We start from the raw sequence: 19,426 nt of genomic DNA on the forward strand, positions 1-19,426 counted from the left end.
ACTGCAGTTGCCCACATTCTCCACCACAAGTAGCATGGCGGGCACTCCCCGTAGTGGCACCTCCTGCTGGTCATCTGGGAATTAGCTCAGTTCTAGCCTCAGAACACCTCCTGCTGGCCGGAGTCTTCCTACCAGTGCCTGCTTCCTCCTGATCTCCACCACTTATGGCACTTCAGGCCCCACATCCCTCCTGGACCCTGGTGCCCCTTGCCTTAGGGTGCTGCCTCACAGCAGTCCCCCCACACTCTGGATCTCCCCTCCCCAGGGAACCCAAACTCCTAAGCCCACCTTGCCTCAGTGACCCACTGCCAGTTCTCATCTAGCCCCTTCCCTCAGGGGCAAACTGCAGATCACACAACAGTTTAGGGTTGAGAGTAAAAAAAGAAAAATCATATGCAGTTGAAATTGCAGGATGAATTTTAGCTGGGTAAATTTAATACTAGAACCAGGGCTGTCCAGAGAATTCAGGGGGCCTGGGGCAAAGTGAGGGAGCTGCAGCGCTTGTACTCACCCGGCAACGATCCGGGTCTTCGACAGCATTTCGGCGGCAGGGGGGACCTTCAATCACTCCACATTGTCGGCAGCACTGAAGGGCCCCCCGCTGCTGAAATGCTGCCAAAGACCCGGACTGCCACTAGGCCAGGGCTCACAGGGCTTTTTGGTGGCAGGAGGCCCTTCAGTCACTCTGCGTCTTCAGCAGCACTGAAGGGCTTCCTGCCGCCGCAATGCTGCTGAAGACCCGGACCGCAGCCGGGCCAGGGCTCATGGGGCTCCTGCGGGGCTCGGGGCCTGGGACAAATTGCCACACTTCCCCCTCTGGGCAGCCCTGACTAGAACTGGAAATTAGCCTGGACACCGGGGTTAATAAAATATTCTTACGCAAACTGACATGGAGGGCCTGCAAAGTGGATTTAAATGGTCAACAGAACTTTATGTACAGAGGAGCATTCTACTGGCAAAAAGTTGGTGGAGGACTGGAGCTGATTCCTGCTCCATCCTTGCTCCCCATCCCCAGCATACCAGAAGGGAGGGGACAGATTGGACACGTGGCGGGATGTGGCACAATGGATACTCAATTCTCCACTGATGTAAGGTCACTGAGGAACCCAAAGCCAATGGCATTACTTAGAACTATTTCTCTGTAATGTCCACTGGGGCTGGGAGGCATGGGAATAAAGAACCACAGCTGGCTCCTTGATGCTCCCCCGTCTCCACTGCATTGAAGTAGAGCAGTGAATCTGGCCCAGGATTTTAATGACCTTAAAGGGTCAGAACTTTATTTCATGATCGTTCAAAAAGACAGCCCCTTCCAAACAATACCCTGTCCTCCAACACAATGCTCACCATTGGTTCAGTACAGGCTCAAAGGAAAGAGTGCCATCTTATGACTCCAGTCACTGGTTTCCCTTCCTGCATCCCTTCGCTGTTGCCCTGATTACAAAACTGTGTAAATGACTTTGGAATGGAGAGTGTAACAGAAAAGTTGTAATGAAGTCCACTGTGGTTCCAAAATGTAAAGCATTCAAGATTTCCTTAGAAATACTTCAGTAATGAAAGCAGAGCTGTTCCTTTCATCTGACTTTATGTGTGCACTTAATCTCATAAGGATAGTAGTAAATCTAGTGTGGAAAAGCTATTCTAGTTTTATTTAGTTCCCTCTGGTGCAAGAGCTGTCAGCATGATTCTCCACCCCCACCCAGCAATGCAGATAAATTACTGAACTACACCTAACCCTATCAAATGGAGTTTTTCTAAGGGGGAAAAAAGTGTTGGGTTGTGGTCAATGTGCAATTGTATAGCATATGCTATTTTTTATTATGATCCAGCAAAACACTTAAACAGGTGCCTAATTTTAAGTATATGAAGAGTACCATTTAGTTTGATTTTAATGGGGTTAATCTTGTGTTAATGTCAGACATATGGTCTCCAATTTTGTTGATATATGAAAACAAGTTTGGAATCCTAACGCTGTAAATTTCATTTTGCAAACAAGGTGGATGCCCATGGAAACATTTTGCTAACATCTCTTGAAATTCACAACGAAGTGGCAAGCCATGAGGTTACAACCAGCATTACTGATGCTAGGAATTCAACAATATCCTTTGACAACTCAGGAATCCAGTACAGGAAACAAAGCGCGCATCGGGAAAGCTTTGGAAGGCGTACAATGGACAGAACAGTGCCCCACAGCAAAAAGAGTCATTTACGGAGGAGGTCTTCACAGCTAAAAATAAAAATCCCTGATCTAACGGATGTGAATGCCATAGACAGATGGTCACGGGTGGTGTTTCCATTCACATTTTCTCTTTTCAACTTAATTTATTGGTTATATTATGTTAACTGAGTGACTGTACTTTTCTAAAAGACTTCAATAATAATACATGAGATATTGCTCTGCCTGTCAAGTTTATATATATATGTATAATATGAATTTTTATTATATATAAAATACACATGTATGTGTGTATACATATATTGTGGAAGTATGTGTATATATAGACATATGCACAGAAGTGTACTCTCTATATATATACATGCACGCACACACATATGCATATTCTGAGGTTATGGACAATTCAATATAGAATGCACATCAAAAGAACTTTTTTAAATTGAAAGACAGATGTCCTCAAAACAGTAAGCCTTGAGAAAATTGAGTATTGTATAATCTCACTTTGACTGTCATAGAAATTTTTAAACAGTTGTAATCATATATCAAGTCAGTATTTGTAAACATTGATTGTAAAAGCTGACATACACGTTGAACATAAACCGACACCTTTTCATTGGTAAGTTTAAAATGTCATTTGTATTGCACATCAGTGTTACTTCTATCAAGCCAAATTCATTTTCCTTTGCTAACAGTTCTAGTTTTTATATGTTTTAATAGATTTTTTTCCTGTCAATTTTCCAGTGATCGCTTGCTTTCTCTTCTGCAGTAAGTAAGCCTAATCATAGGATGAGTGTTGCTTTAGTGTTTTGGAGAAATTCATAATGTTTCCAAACATCCATCTTAAATACCCATCAGCAATGAAAGGAATTTTTTGTAAGTACTAAAATGTACAGTGCAATTTTTTCACTTGGGCTGGTTCCAGCTAATATGTCATTCTGAAAAACAAGCACATTTTTAGTGTAATTTAGCTAAGAATTCAATCACTGCCAATGTGTTCTGCATCTGCTATAGATTTTAAAGGTCATTATTCTAGTGAAAGCATAAAGACATCTCAGGTTATTTGCTAATTCAGCATGAAACCATCAAGCTATATTCTTTATTAAACATGCATTCACATGATCAAACATTCTTATAACATTGTATGTTAATGTAAAATATATTTGCATAATATGCATATATATGTATATTTTATCAAGATTTTTCTTTTTGTGCTTGCTATTGTGACTGCATGCTGTGTCATATTTTTGTTTCTGTGATGTTACAACTTTTTATTATCTAGACTTAAGCAAATAGAGCATTTCTAACATTTCAGTAACAGCATTTTCATATCTTATTTTGTACATATAGCGTATACACGTAAATTCATATAGCTAGTATGTTCCAATCACAGATCATACCATAAATGATAGCAAACAATAGGTCTTGTTTCAGCATTAAACAGGTTCAGGCATTTTCTTTATGCAAATGTGGCCATTTTTGTTTTCATTCCAATTCATTCCTTCATCAGTATCCAGACTTTTTCACTCTTGTAGGTTCTAGTAGTAAAGATAGACCAGTTTCGGAGCTGTAAACTTAATTTACTATTTAACAGAACTAGATCTTTCTAAGGAAAAAAATGATATATTTTTTGTAAATACTGTTTTTATCATGTACATCCATAAATAGAACCAAGTACAGTAGTAGACATAGATCGGAAAAAAAAGTTAAGGGCTGGGTCCTGCCAGCCCTCTGCCTACAGAATTCCTATTGAAATAGGGACTTGGCAGGTGTGGCTTCTAGTTTGGAGTGCTACTGACAGGCATTAGTGGAGGGAAAATGGGTGGATATGCAACTGCCAAGTAAGCAAGATAAGATGAACCTAAAAAGTCTGCCTTTGATCTAAAATATCCTGTTTTCAAAATATCTGACTTGTTTGTAAGTACAAGTAAGTGATATTTATGCTGCTGCAGTGTAAATTCTTCATTCCCATTTTAATCTGTTCCAAGGTACATAATTCTTCTGTAAAACTTAGTTCTGAGCTGAAGCTCAACATACAAACTCAGGCTGCAAGACCTGAGTTAAAGTCTGATTCTTGGGCGGATCAGTTTGCAATAATATGCCCTCCCATACAAGTAGGTTGTGGCAAAGCTGCAATTTAATCTTCAGTTGCTACTCACATGAGTAAAGTTAGACACATGCACAAGAGATTCTGGGATCAGGGCCTTAGTGCTCATACATATTTGGTTACAGTGGGTTTAGACAGAGTGCCTGTTCCTGTCATATTTAGACACAGATAAACTTTGTCAACGACATAGGTTGAAGAGCTTCAAAGCCAAAAAAATCCAATTTTTAAAAATTCCCCAATACAAATTTGCAATCTGGAGCATGACATATTTTGAGCTTTCTAATAACTCATACATTTGCAAATTGACAATCAAAGAGAATATTTGCAACACTGGCATCATTACAAACTTTTAAACAATTTCGAAACTAAAAATACACATTTAAAAGGGATTTTTAATCCTAAAACTACATTTATGTGAACATTCTGATTAACAAAAACAAAAATAAAAAACAATTTATAACTTTCCATAACTTTTTTTTAGAAAAAATTATACCTCTAAACCTATCTTTGAGCAAGCTTTACAAATAATGCTCTGTACAGGTGTGCTGAATAATTGGGTAAAATTCCTTCTTCTCTGGGCCCAGATATGCAAGGTGTTGAACACAATACTGCCAAATCTCATTATTTTATTATAAGTCACTGTATATTTTCTTAAAACCCCAGGTCCTGGAGTCATGTAATCATGCAAGACTCTGCTTTCATTTAAAAAAAAATACTAAGTTTGTAGCTCTCGTGATTGTAGGAAAATACTTTAAAATTTGACACCTACAGGGTCAAAATACAGAAGACAAATGAAAAGAATTCCAAATTATTATTGTTTAAAATCTCATGAATTGTAGGTCAATTTGTAAGCCATTTTGAGGGGGGCTTGACTACAATTTTTGAACACATGCGACTTGCATCTCTGGGAGGTGTAAGCTCCTCAACTCTCACTGAAGTTAATGGCAGTTGAGATTGGTCAGACCCTCATTTGATCATCCTGTTGCTTCCAGGCAAGCAAGCGAGGCCTTCCATTGGTTAACAACAACCCTTCTAGTCATTTAGGGCCCAACAGACATCCATTGAAGTCAATGGTGGGCTTTTAACAGACATCAATTTAATCTGACATCACTCGGATTAAGCTCTTGGAGCTAGATTGTAATCTGAGAATCTGCTGTGAGGCAGAGGCGGTGCATATCTACGCAAATTCAGGAACAGACTAGAGAACAATTTGGGTCTCAGAGAATTACAATTCACTTACTCCCCTGCTTCCTCCTTACTCGGTTGTGGGGAGAGTAAGTTAGGCACCCCTTTTTGTGCAGCAGTTTATTCCTCCATCTATTTAAAATATATAAGTGAGTATTTTAAGTACTCAACAGGATTTTGTCTGCATCAGTCTAACTGAATTCCATGGGGGACACACATTTCAAACCTTGAAACCTTAGGCCGATCTGATAAAAGCCAGGAAACTCTAAATTAAGGCTAACACTCCATCCTGACACCATTGTGCCTTTTGTCCATCTTCCCTCATCTCCAACCTCACCCTTCACAGGCACGCGCACACACATCCCGTGCACACACCCCTCACACACATACCACATGTTAAGAACAGTGTTTGTCTTAACTTTAAATTTTCTGGCTTGTGTGGGTGTCTTCCAGAATGTTATTTAACTATAGGTGATTTTAAACTATTAAACTGTTAAATTATTCTAACCCAGCTATACCAGAGTAATGTATTTGGTAGCCAGTTAACCCTTTTCTAATTCACAGTGTAACCAAACAGTCATTTCCTCATCATTCATTCAATAAAGGCATAGAGGAAACTAGGATTATTCTGTGTCATAGCCTAAAGGTTCAAAGTAGAAATATTATGGTGGTTAATTTTAAGTTGATTTCATCCCATTGTCAAAGTAAACTAAAACCCAGTCTTTTTTGCTTAGGGCACATTTATGTGTTTTTGGTATTTTTCAGTCGTGGAAAAAACTAGAACAGCGAAAACTGAATGATGATGAGATGCTATATGAACATGTTGATGAATGAATACTCAATCATTAAAAAGGGACGTAAAGATTAATCACTTCTCTTTTACTTGGTGGGGAATAAAGTATATTTGGTGAATTTATGTTTATTCTGATTTTACATGTCCCTGATGTTTAGTCAGCTATTTTTAAAATAAAAGTTGAGCAGAAAATGATTTCCCCAGTTGAAAGTAAAAATGAATGCTTCTTCACTTGGAATCAACCATACCCTCAAGTGTTTTCTACAGCATAATGAGAGCAATGTAAAGTTACATCCACTTTAACTTCAAGAAATACTTTGTGGCATACCCAGGCTTGAGAAGGAAGGGCATAGTCTGGTGCAAGCCATCCTCACTTCCTGTTGAAGACTGCATGATCTTCCTCCACTTCATGTGTAGCTTCTACCAGCCCAGGAAGCAAAAGAGAATGTGAGATCTGAATGAGACAGTGCCCGTTATTGACAACAGCATTCTGTACACTGTCTCCATTAATTAAATCATAGATTTTTTTTTAAATCAAACATTTAAATGTAGTGATTGTTCCAAGAGTTCTAACTGTAATCAATATATTTTTATTATTAACATAAAAATTGGTTTAGAGGACACAGAGTTCTGAAGGACTCCAGTAGATTTAAATAGAAGTAATCTACGTAACAGTTACAAGGAAGATAAAAATCAAGAGAAAGAAGGATATTCAGAATGAAGACTGGCTCAAGGTCCTCAAGTCCTGGATCTCTGGGAAAAGATAACAGTGTTCAGAACAGACCATCTTCCTCCTATTTGAATCTTGAAGCAATTAATGATTTGTGTTACAATCTAAATGATAATTAAAAGTATTAGACTCTGTGGACATTATCCAACACTCAATGAAATCAATGAAAAGATTCCCATTGATTTCAAAAGGTTGTGAATCAGTTTGACGCACAAAGAGTTTTTCCAGAATAGCTATTCCTGATTAACTCTATGTACAGATGCTTTTAATCTAGAATAAGCAAGCATTATTCTGAATTAGTTTAATTCATTGGATTAAACTAATTTAGAATAAGGAACTCTTATTCCAGAGTAAGTATGTTTACACTTGGAGTTACTGAGGAATAGTTAGACTGGGTTAAATCCACACCCGATCTTCTTCCAGATTTATTTTGAGTAGCCGTCCCCTACTCAAGTATAGATCATGCTTTCACGCATATTTAGGATCTTGTAAAGAATTGCTGAAATGCACATTTTAGCATTTTGAGTGTGAGAATTTCTGGTTAAATGTGTCTTCATGTGTATTCATTTTGAACATACTATACAGCTAGATATATCTGGTAGATATCTATTAAACCCTTACAGCCACATCTAATAATTGTTAAGGGAATTGAACTCCCATTGCAAGTGAATGGGTGTTTTGCCTAAAATGAATAAGACCATTTGTTTTTGCATAGCATTTCGGAGTCGTTAGTTTGCCTGTCGCAAATGAAAAAAAAATTTTGTGTCTAACTATCTCCATAGAAAATAAACTAATAGAAGAAATAAAGCATGCAGCTGAAAAGTAAGTCTAAGAAGAAAAGAGCCCTCACACTTGTTTTTTTTTATTTTATAGCATAAGGGCAGCAATGCTTACAGTTGCCTTCAAATTCTTTCTAAACGTATAGGGCTTACATTGTCAAAATGACTAGTGGCTTTGGATGCCTCAATTTTTAAGTGCTTTCCTTGAGACACCATATTTTTAGAAAAGCTGAGCACTAAGCTTCTCAAACTGGACCCAAAAAATCACTACTTAATTTTGAAAATATAGGCCCAGCTGTGCTGAAGACATAGTGATATGTAGAGAATCTATTGTGAAACAAATCACTAAAATGAACTGCAAGTTTGAACTATTCATGGTTAAACTAAAAATGCTAAATTCCAACAATTACTTACTCCACTGCAAAGAAAATATTAGAGGGGAATGTATTTGGATGACTAATCTAACATTTGTAATGTGCTTTTATAGCACGGCTCTGTCCTGACACCGCAGCATAACTTACATTGCAGTAAATCCTCTCCCTTGGCATCACAACAGAGGTAAATCTTGATTGCTCAGCTTTAACTCCACACACTAGCATTTCAGATAGTACCTATCCAAGCCAAAATAAAATGCAAGGGGTGAAGCAATCACCGTGCTACAGGCAAACACTGGCTGAACTTGTCTGTCCATGACATCATAACAATCTTCAGGTTATTCATGTTAATTTCAGGGTAAATGTATTTTATTTTATCAATTAACGATTTGTGATAATAGGACTGATGCGCCTCTCATTGCTGGCACTGCATTTTATATGTACATATTGATTTGGGGGGAATCCCAGGGCTTGTGTACACAGTGGGGTAATGCAATCTAGGGGGGGAGGATTTCTAAACCATACTAATATGCTGCACATCAATTGGTCCATGCAGACCCTGCTGAAGTTCACTAAAGGTTCCCTACTGCTTCAAACAGCATTACATTAAAATATAGCAGCAGATTCTATATGGACCAACTAATGGCCAACCTGTTAGAGTGCTTTAGAAATCACACCCCATAGAGCATGTTAATCCACCACAAAGACAAGCCTCTAGCACCAAATGGTGTTTACTGCCCAGTTCACTAGGCCACTCTGCACATTTTCTGTATTTTACATCCACATTGCAGGTGGGTGTTTTTGCACCACTGAACCAGTTTGTAAACAGACACCTAACTTATCTGTGGGCTCAAGCCTACAAACACTTGCTACTGAGTAAAGTGATTACTAAGGCTGAGCAAATAATTGATTTTTTTTTAGTTCAGCAGCTGAATTGAAAAATCTGAAAAAAAAATCAGTTTGTTTCAATCTGAAACTGATTTTTTTTCTCACTGAAACAACTGAGAAAAAAATTGTGCAGCTTGATGAAAACTTTTGGAACCTCATTTCCAAATGCTGATTTGAAACATTTTTCAATGAAATATTGATCGAATTGACAATTCTTTTCTAAATGGTTTGTTTTGAAAATGTCTTTATCTTTCTATGTAAAATAGAGTTAACTTTGTAACAATTCCTGAAAGTGTTTTTTATAGTATTTTCTTATGTTTCCAAATCAGATACCTCTTCTAAAGCCCTGATTCAGCCAAGCACATGAGTGGTCCAACTCATGTCAGTGGGATTATTCACATACTCAAAGTTAACCACATGCTTACATGGTTGACTGAGTCAGGGCCCAAGTGAGAAATCAGTTCAGTTAGAATATCAAATTTTGGACCCAAAACAAAGAACTTTGGCTTTAATCCTTAATTTCTGCAAAATTTCTGCAAAAAATAGCAAAAAAAGCTTTGAAGTGGTGTAACAGAAAGAACTGTAAAAATATCTAGTGCTTCTTCAAGGCACGCTGTTTCCAACGCTGTAGGTGCTGATGTTTATAGTGATTGGGAGTATGATGATAAATAAGCACAGATTTCCTCCCAATGGCCTGAAAGGCAGCCAGATCACTCCACCTGGAGGTTCCCCAGAATTAGTTATGCTGTAGCAACTCCACGCCCACTACCACTGATTGGATTTACCCCACAAAAATAGAAATAACTAAGGCTGCCTTGCATAGGTGCTGGAACTAGGGGTTCTGAGGGTGCTGCTGCACCCCATAGCTTGAAAAGGTTTCCATCATATACTGGGTTAACAGTTTGGTTCAATGGCTCTCAGCACCCTCACTATACACATTGTTACAGCGCCTCTGTTGCCTTGAGATGGCCAAACTGATGCTGATTTGATCTGCAGCATTTTGTTTACAGTCAGCAGATCCAATGCTAATAAAACACAGCATGTAAAAGATACGATGTGTGCCACAGCTTTCTTCTGCTCAACTTTCCTTCCCTTTGCAGCGTCTGGGATGATAAAGCAAGATAACTTGATTGCAGGTCTATGACAGTACAGCACTGTCTTGGTGTTCATTGTCATGTTGGCTGCTATGAAATCACCTTTTAATACGTTTTGAGATTGGAAAGCCTGGATATGAGTTTATGTCCCTACCATTTCCACAATACGAGATTAATTCTAAAATCATAAAGAAAAAGAAAAGAAAGCATTTCTGAAAGACCATTACCCCTGTACAATATGCACCCTATAAAAATAAGGAGCAACCACAGGGAAGAGTTTACAAAAAAAGTGCAATTTTTGAGAATCGTTTTTCCCATATCCCCATAAAATTGGCATTTTTGACTTTGCCTGATAATTATTATACAATAGTTTTATAACATTTATGTTATTGCAACATTTCATAGTTTTCTCCATCACCACCTTCAAACAGAAACGTACTTATTTTCTAGCAATAAAACACAATAGCCCATATACAGCTCAGATATCAAAGTGTACATTTCATGGTTAGTGAAACAACCACACCAATAACAGCAACCTTTTACTCTATGAAGCATAAATTTCAAAATACTATGTAACTAGTTACACCTGCAAAGTGTTCTTGGTTTGTAATAATAGTTTGGATTTTATATATGTTACTTAACACAGTACACTTCTATGCATCTCATTTGCCTCGACAATACACATTTTCATTGAGCAAAGATTGGTATAATTTCCTAATGACCTCAGTGAGGGTGAATTTCTCTTTATCATTGTTTCTTGCAAACGTGTAAAATTCCAAATGCAGATGACAGTTTTAACATTCACAAAGATGTAGTTTTAATTACCATGTTGATTACTCAATCTGAAAAGCCAGATGCCTAAATATCATGAAAGGTCGAGTAGAACAAATCCTGCTAGTTTATCTGTTTCAATATTAGAGGCATTTGTTGAACGGGAAAGTGATTTTAAAAATATTTAATTATTTCGAATATCAAGGGCCTTATTTTCTTTTATACACACTAAGGTACCTTTGCAACATTCTTACACTGTATTAAGGGTCTTAATACAAATGAGAATCAGATCCCAAGAATTTAGGAATTGGAACTGAGGTACCTAAAAATATGTAATTTTCCTCAGATAGAATATAGCTAACAATGACTCAAGCTACATAAAGAGCTGCTATCTTTTCTCCACATCTTCCATGGTAAATGACATTTTATTATTAGGATATTCGCATTAAACACCATGAACTTCACTTCTGACAGCAGAAAATTTGTCAATATTCTTTGCTTTTATTTCTGCAATTTACAAATCCACGTTCCAAAGAAAATCAGCTGTCATAAAATCATATTATTTTGTATGCACTTCTCACACATGGTGGTTTGTCAAAAACGTTATCTATTGTGTAGAGCGTGAAAAAATGTCTACAAATTATTAATTTAACCAGCTAGAGAATTGAACCAAATGATTTCTATAAAAGACAGGATCCATATCTCATTAAAGCCAATAGCAAGACTCCCATTGATTTCAGTGTGCTTTGATTAAGACCTAGAGTTAATGTCACCGAGGCTTGATATCAGTTTCCTTCATTAACAATATAGCTCTCAGTCTTTTGCATAAGGTTAGTGATTTAAACAGCTCTTAAAATATTTGTATGAGTCACAGATTCAGCACAGGTGTGCACAGCATCAGGTCAATACAAAGCAGAGGTTTAAAATCAGAAATTCTGCTAGGCATGAGGGAAAGAAATTCTTGTGATTTGGGATTCATTAAATATGCAAGCACTGAATGGGGAACAACTGGCTAGGCAGCAATCACACTGCGCATACATTTCCCCTCTTGTTCCTGCAGAGCAAGAACATTCAAGCAACTCTTATGCCAGTTCTTTTGATATCAAAGTGATTGCCTTAATTTTGCTTGTTGAATGGTGGCTGCTACACCTGGAGGAGAGGGTAGCAGCATTTGTGTGGCTAGCCTAGAATGGCTGGTGCATCCCCACTTCAACGCCCTACCCATGCCAAACTCATGTAATGGCATACAATGATGCTGTACTAGCCCATGTTCTGGGATGGATTCCAGGTGGGATATTCCATGGTTTTTAGTGGAGCTCTATGAATTCTTTCGCAGGTTCCCCCTCTGCTCTGTGGCAGTGGCATGAGAACTATACTCTATGTAAATAACTTCCAAGCGGAGTTATTCATTAAAGCAGACAGTTGTGAAAGTGAAAGCAAACAGCATTTGGCAGCATGAACTTCTAATGAGAATGTCATTAAGGAATTCAGTTTCCAAACCACAAAGTGATTCATAGCACACTTTCTTGAATGGCATCTGTGTTCAAATGCTATGGAAACATAGCAGAAATGGAGCAGGTAGATGTGGAGTTAAAATGCTGAGCCAGTGTTGGTGGGCAACTGTTTGAGACAGCAGGACCTGTTTAGTTAGACAGTTTTCTTCATTCAACTTGAATTGGAACCATTTGATGATCATGTGGAGGTCCTTTATCAGAGTGGCACATGCCTTCTCAAATTTGATAGTGAGGGATCATGTTTCAGTCCCATAGATCAGGATACTGACGACTAAACTTTCATCTCTTTAGTTATCAAGGTGTTTGTGTTGAAGATGCTTTTGATGAAGTGCCCGATTACTGACAATGCTTTTGGGGTATGGGCTTCAAGTTCTTGCTCAATGCCACCCATGTTATCCACAAGAAAGCCAAACAACATTCCCTAAGGCGGTATGATCATTTGCTCCAAATGCCTCCAGCTTCCTTGCGAGAATTGACTTTGACTTCAACCCAGTGAAAGCAGGATAGAAAAGACTCCCCCCAGACCCCTGAAGACCTAAAGCAGAGTGGTTGGATGGTGTCAACAGACACCTGTCCCTTACAGGCATTCTACCTCATAATACCTGGTTGAGGACAAAACATCATGGAGGCACATAATGCGTTCAATGGCCTGTACACTGTCCAGACAGCATGAGAATTAAATTTGTAGGTAACCTATAGTGAAGAAGAAAGGAGGAGGTAGATAAGAAAATACAGCCCAAGTGATTACTATGTGGGATAGCAATGGAAAACTAACAGCGCTGGGCTTGATTAGACTGCATTATCAGTGCAAAGTAGGCATGTTGCCAGCCCAGACTGAAGCAAAATCTGAATTTAAATCTACACCCTCCACCATGCTTGCAAACCTGGTTTAGAGATTTTTCTGAGGAGGTGAAAGAGGTGGTTAGGGACAATGTCCAGCTATAGCTCAGATTAACTCTGCAGTGAAGACATACCCACATTACCTCAAATGGAAATATATGGTTCTGGCATGTGTCTGGCTATGCTTTGCCAATAGGCATTTATAGGCACAAGCTCATCATGGCAAGAACTTGGAATTGTTGCTACACTTTCATCCACACAGGACTCTCAGTAGGAGACTGATGACCTGTTAACGTTTCATGAAGCCTGCTGCTCTGCCCACAGAATTAAAGACTGATTATCAGTTAGAACAAACAACATCACACGCTTCATTGTTCAGCCTTTAACAGGGACCAAATCCTTCCCCCTGAACCAGAGAAGTACTATGTTGGAAAAGGAATCCTCCCTGCCCAAGCCATACAATGGTTGCAGTCCTATGACCTGATTTTCAGAGGTTCTGAGCTCCCACAAATCCAACTACAGTCAGTGGTAGCTGCAGGTGCTGAGCATCTCTGAATATCCAGCCCCTCGTGCTCCCTCTGCTGAGGGTTGGGGTGATGGCAAGAGGATAAAAAAAAAAAACTAGCAAACCTTCTGATCCAGCCCCCCTACAACAGCCCCATCTCTCTTTTGTCTACCAGGTCCCTGGGAGCATCTATTGAGCTTAGCTTTGTGCCCTACAGAAGCTGCACAGACAAGGCCTGGCCTCCTAATTTCATTGCCAGGGTGAAGAGAAAAGGAAGAAGAGGTGGGATTTACACCTGTGTTTTCTGATGGCAGATGGGCTGATCAGAGAAGATCTCCACACTAGATGTCATTTAGAAGAATTAATTTTGAAGGATCCAGTTCAGCATATGCTATGAGAGATAGGCCTTATTGTTACTAACTCATTTGGGAATGAAACAAATGCCTACCTTCTTCTCAGGACTGATTGCATTGATCCATGCTAGGTTTATACTTTATCCCGTGACAATGAGACTGCGCATTGCTTTACTGGATATAACATAGAGACACTCAGGACTTGATTCTCATTTACACTCAAGCCCAATTACATTGCTCTGAAAGTGGAAAGGGAACTTAAAGTGAGTGTAACTGAGGGATAGGAAATCACATCAGGTGGAAAGGTTGAAGGCCTTGCAGTGTTGCCAGGCATCATAGTACAGCAAATTTAGCAAAGCATATTAGGAGCACATAAAAAGTTTATAATTTTTGGCAGAATTTCTGTTTAAAATTAAGTGATCTACTTAGTGTGCAACTGTAGCTGACATGTCAAATGCATCTCCTGTTATCTTGAAAAGCCTTTTTAATACTCTTAGCTACAGTAAGAAAAACAACCACTAAATGATCCAGTTCCTGGTTGACGGTGGTCGACAGCACAAAAGCCACCACCACCACTTGGGCTAACTGGCACCTTCATTGGCATTCCCATCAGCAAGATCACAGCCTGAATGCAAGTGGAGACTAAGCTGCTTTCTCATTTCTAGTGGTGATCTGTCCAGATGAGGGCGGTGTTAATCTACCGTCTTTCACAAGCAGTGATTTCACTGGAATTAGTAAAACTGAGCCTTTTCTACCAATTCCGCCCTTTCCCAGCACCTCAGTCAGCTTCCCCAAATTAGCAGTGCCTGTCAGTGACGGAGAGTAGATGCTTCCTTTCTGGTGGGCTTGATTTTCTCTTGTCTTTCTTGGCCGTTTTTCTACCACCTCCTCAAGCATTTAGTCCCTTCCTCTTCATTTGTTCTCATCTCTTCCTTTTATTTTTCTGTTCCTGAACATTGCCTCTAACATACTCTCCTCCTCCCCATTGTCAGTCCTTTCTCCATCCCTCCTCTAATATCTTTCTTTTCTTATCCCCTCACTCAGTTTCGTTCTTCTCCCATGTTTCCATCTTTCCCATCTCCATGCTTCCTGCCTCTCCTCTTCTGATTTAACTAGAGCAGATGATACAGCTGAAGTGTCTCCTACTGTGGTGGAGAAATTACTGCACATACATTTATAATTGCCCTTCCTCTTACTGATTGACAGCAGATGCTGAGTCTGTTAGGTATTTCACCATAGTACACTGACAAACAGGCCAATGGATCACTAAGGTTGAGATCCAGTTTTGAATTGCTGAAGAACCCCAGTTGATGGCGTTCCAGGGCATGGCTCTCATGATGGTTGTTTTTTTAATGTGCCATGACTCCTTCCTTCCTTCCTATAGGTCAGTTATGGCAGGCTCTGTTATAATGCCAGCACTGACTAAATCACACAGGTGTCTTCACTGGATAGTTAAACACTCTATGAATTATCTTGGTATCTGAAAGTTAGTCCATCATGGAGTTGTGAAGCAAGATGTCTGTGTAAACTCTGTTCAGTAAGCACAAGCCAGTTTACAGTGGGCAAATTAGGTGGGCAAATTACGGCCTGTGGGCCACATCTGGCCCATGGGACCATCCTGCCTGGCCCCTGAGCTCTCAGCCAGGGAGGCTAGACCCCAGCCCTTCCCCCCTTGTCCTCCCTCGCCTGCAGCCTCAGCTTGCTAAGCTGCCAGCGCTCTGGCCTGCCGCTCCTGCTTGTCAGCACGGCTGGCTCCGGCATGGTAAGGGAATGGGGAGAGGGGGGTACCGGGGGACAGTCAGAGGACCAGGAGCGGTTGGATGGGGTGGAGGTTCTGGGAGGGCAGTCAGGGAATTGGGAACAGGGGAGGCTGGATAGGCATGGGAGTCCCAGGGGACCTGTCAGGGAGCAGGGGTGTGGATAGGGGTTGGAGCAGTCAGGGGACAGGGAGAAGGGGGGTTGGATGGGGGAATCCTGGGGGGCCAGTTAGGAGCAGGGGGTCCCGGGAGGGGGAAGTCAGGGGACAAGGAGCAGGGAGGGTTGGATGGATCAGGGATTTTGAGAGGGTAGTCAGGGGGCGGATAGGGAGAAGAGGCCAGGCTGTTTGGGGAGGCACAGCCTTCCCTATCCAACCCTCCACATAGTTTTGCAACCCCGATGCGGCTCTTGGGCCAAAAAGTTTGCCCACCCCTGGTTTACAGTAATCTAGCCCAGGACAGCCTGAAGCACCTTCTTTCACCAGCTCAGCTGAACAGAAAAAGTGCTCATAAACATTCTGCTTAACAGTCACCAAGGGGGAAAGGAAGAGTAAAGCAATATGCTTCATTTATAACAAAAGGTTGTTTCCTCCAGATGCCTGCAGGATAGACTTGGCACGAACATCTTCTTTCATACATCTATGGGCACTGATAGGAGCAACTCTTATGGTTATGAGTATCTCTCCAGCGTTCTTAGTACAAGAGCGCAAAGAATCAAAGCCTGCTAGCTCAGGCAGCCCTAGGCTGGGCAGAAGTACTCTTAGGCAGTCCTCTGCTGATGCAGGTGGATGTTTTTAAAACGTGACTGGTGATATTACATACCTCAGCTCTTGATTTTTACAAAGTGCTGAGCCTCTACTCTCTTAAAATCAGGCCTTTTCAGACATGTCAGCTTGGGCATCCAAAAAATAAGACACTTAATTTAGGTCTTAGACTCATAGGCCCATCCCATTAAGTGCTCAGCACTGCCAAGGCAGTGTTTACTCTTCTCATCTCTGACTTGAGGGCACTCAGCAACGCATAGGGTCAGACTCCTCAGACTTTACATGGATTAATACATAAGCCCGGGAACTAGGGGTGTGGCGGGTGCTGCAGCACCCCCAAGTTTTACTCAGGGCCTCCACTCCCCAGCACAGGTCTTGGGTCCTAGCTGCCAGCCCTGTTCCCCATCGCTGGCCCCGTGCCCGGGACTCCGCTCCCCGGCCCTGCGTCTAGCGCTCGGGTGCCAGCCACTGGTTCTGCACCCCACTTCCTGGCTGCTGGCTCTGTGCCCAGGGCCCCACAGTCCCACGCCCAGGGCTCTGCTCTTGGGGAACTGGCCCCGCTCCCTGGCCACTGGCCCTGTGCGCCGCACCCAGTCCTCCACTCCCAGAGATCTGGTCCTGAGGTCCTGGCCACTGGCCCCATGCCCAGGGCTCTGCTACTGGCCCCTCATGTGGGGTCCCAGCTGGAGCAGCGAACCACAGTCAGTGGGAGCCACAATCGGCCAGACCTGCGGACGGGGCAGGTAAACACACCAGTCCAGCCCATCAGGGGCTTTCCCTACAGAAGCGGTGACCCCTGTTTAAGAAACCCTGCACCAATGATTTAGAACACAAAAAAAGGAGATAATTGTGATGGAGCTGCTAAGCAGGGGACCACAACTCCCATCAGCCCCCTCTCCACTACTCATCCCCTCCCTTTTTGGTAAAGTAAGGGGAAAGTCCTGAACTAGGAAGTGGCCAGGCTCTGTTTGGAAGCAGCAGCCACATGGCTAGCCAGGAGCTGCAGAGTAGTGGGATGCAGAGAAAATTTGCCAGGAATCATGTGCAGAGCAGTTTGTTGAACAGGCTGTGACTGCTGGCTGCAGGTCTGTGCAGCATTTACAAGGGAGCAGCAGCAGCTGGGCAGGAAGCCAGTGAGGAGGGGCCCCAATGAGAGACACTAACTGAGCCTAGCCAGGAAACATGCAAATACCTATTTGCTATGAATAGAAACTGAACTGGAGAGGCACCTCAGGTGCTAGTCCTAAAGAGTCTCAGCTAGACTGCCCTAGGGGCCCAAACAAAACTTCTGTGGGTCACTTTGCATTGTCACTGTTTAATCGTCTCCTTGCCGCTTTTCCCTGCCTGATGCAGTAAAATACCCTTTACCTTAGCCACGAGTCTGAGTGGTTATTGGAACCTGCTAGGGCAAGTGCTTAGCTGCAGTAGCACCTACAGTACTTCCTTAAAGTTGTGGTACATGTGGCATGCTACTGGCACCTTAGGGGTTTGGTGTACTCAATTTCTGGGCAGCCTTAGTGTTTACACAGTTAACATAAAGCAACAGGCCAAGCTAAGTTGGGTGGTTGCATAACACAGAAATATTTTAGAACTGAACACCAGCCTTGCAAAAGTGAAATGAGTTTTATGAGTGTCAGTCTTATCCATATAGTCCACTTCCCAAGCCCTGAGAGGTGCTGAGTGCCTTCAGCTCCCCTTGGCTTCAGGGAAGCCTCTAAACCACTCTGTACCCTATGCTATTCGTACCATTTGCTTTGGGGTAAGCCAGCACTGGCACAGCTGGTCAGTATGAAGTTCTTTGGCAGAGCTGAGTCAGGAGGTTTGCATTCAGTTAGAAGCCAGGCTGCAGCCAGTTCAAGTGAACGATTCCTTACTTCTAGATGCAGTATGTGTATTTGTTACTGCTGGCTTTTCGGGGTCTACTGCCGATACACATGTGCTTATAATGGGCCCTGAAAAGATGTTGTATTTGAGGTCAGCTGCACAGCAGAGAGCACTTCTTTATTATTACAGCTTTACAAAGTTTGGATTCCTTTAGAAGCCCTAGTTTTACAGTATCAAGGGCAAATCAAACCTTAAAATGGCAGAAGTTGCAAGCAATGCTAGATAGTATGGAAGTATGCGCATCACTTTCTTACAGAGCAATAGTATCTATCACAGCTGCTGTAGTGGGTTTTTAGAATCTAATTCCTGACATGAAATGCAAATGAGTATAAAATTTCAGACATATTTTAAAAATGAAAATTGCATTTTATGCCAAAGACATTTAAATATATTATTTTTCATGGTTCACTATTAGTTTTTGGAGGAAGATCTTCCTGGGATCTGGGTATTCTGTTCTTTAATTTAAACTGATGAGCTAATTTTTCATTCATTTACTTCTTGTTTAGATGCAATGTTCCTTTTGTTGAATGAGTGTTGGAATTTGGCAAGTTCCGAGAATTTGTTGGGTTGGACCATGGTGGTGGGTTTTTGCAATTAAGTGAGTTATTTCTACCTGAAAATCAAGCAGGATAAGTGGTAATTCCTGGGTTTCTTAAATCCACTTTCAGCCTGATGGAAGTTCCTTAAGTCTACATTCAATCCCAGTATGGCCATCTATGTGTGGGGCTGGAGATTACTTTTGAGCAACTTTTATTGAGAGTTCAGGTAGGAGGTTTTGTGATACCATTTCAGGGACACTACCCATGTGAATGTGGAAATCTTCTGAGATGATGAGTTTTGTGAACATTATCACCAAGTCATGCAGAAGAAATTCTTCAAGGGGAAATCCCAACTTCTTACAGCTGAAATCTCCAAAAG

The 19,426-nt window shown here is 41.2% G+C and overlaps 1 protein-coding gene across 1 annotated transcript in view; it reads left to right on the forward strand.

Moving 5' to 3' along the window:
• The window catches only part of GABRB3 (gamma-aminobutyric acid type A receptor subunit beta3), a 177,578-nt gene extending 172,686 nt beyond the window's left edge, over positions 1 to 4,892 (forward strand). Inside the window, exon 9 of the mRNA XM_032762419.2 lies at positions 1,994 to 4,892. Coding sequence (XP_032618310.1) covers positions 1,994 to 2,344 — 351 coding nt within the window. The 3' untranslated portion in view covers positions 2,345 to 4,892. The remainder of the gene's footprint in view (positions 1 to 1,993) is intronic.
• Positions 4,893 to 19,426: the final 14,534 nt, after the last annotated feature.

The sequence above is a fragment of the Chelonoidis abingdonii genome, chromosome 1 (genome assembly GCF_003597395.2).
Source record: "Chelonoidis abingdonii isolate Lonesome George chromosome 1, CheloAbing_2.0, whole genome shotgun sequence".
Classification (NCBI taxonomy): domain Eukaryota; kingdom Metazoa; phylum Chordata; order Testudines; family Testudinidae; genus Chelonoidis; species Chelonoidis abingdonii.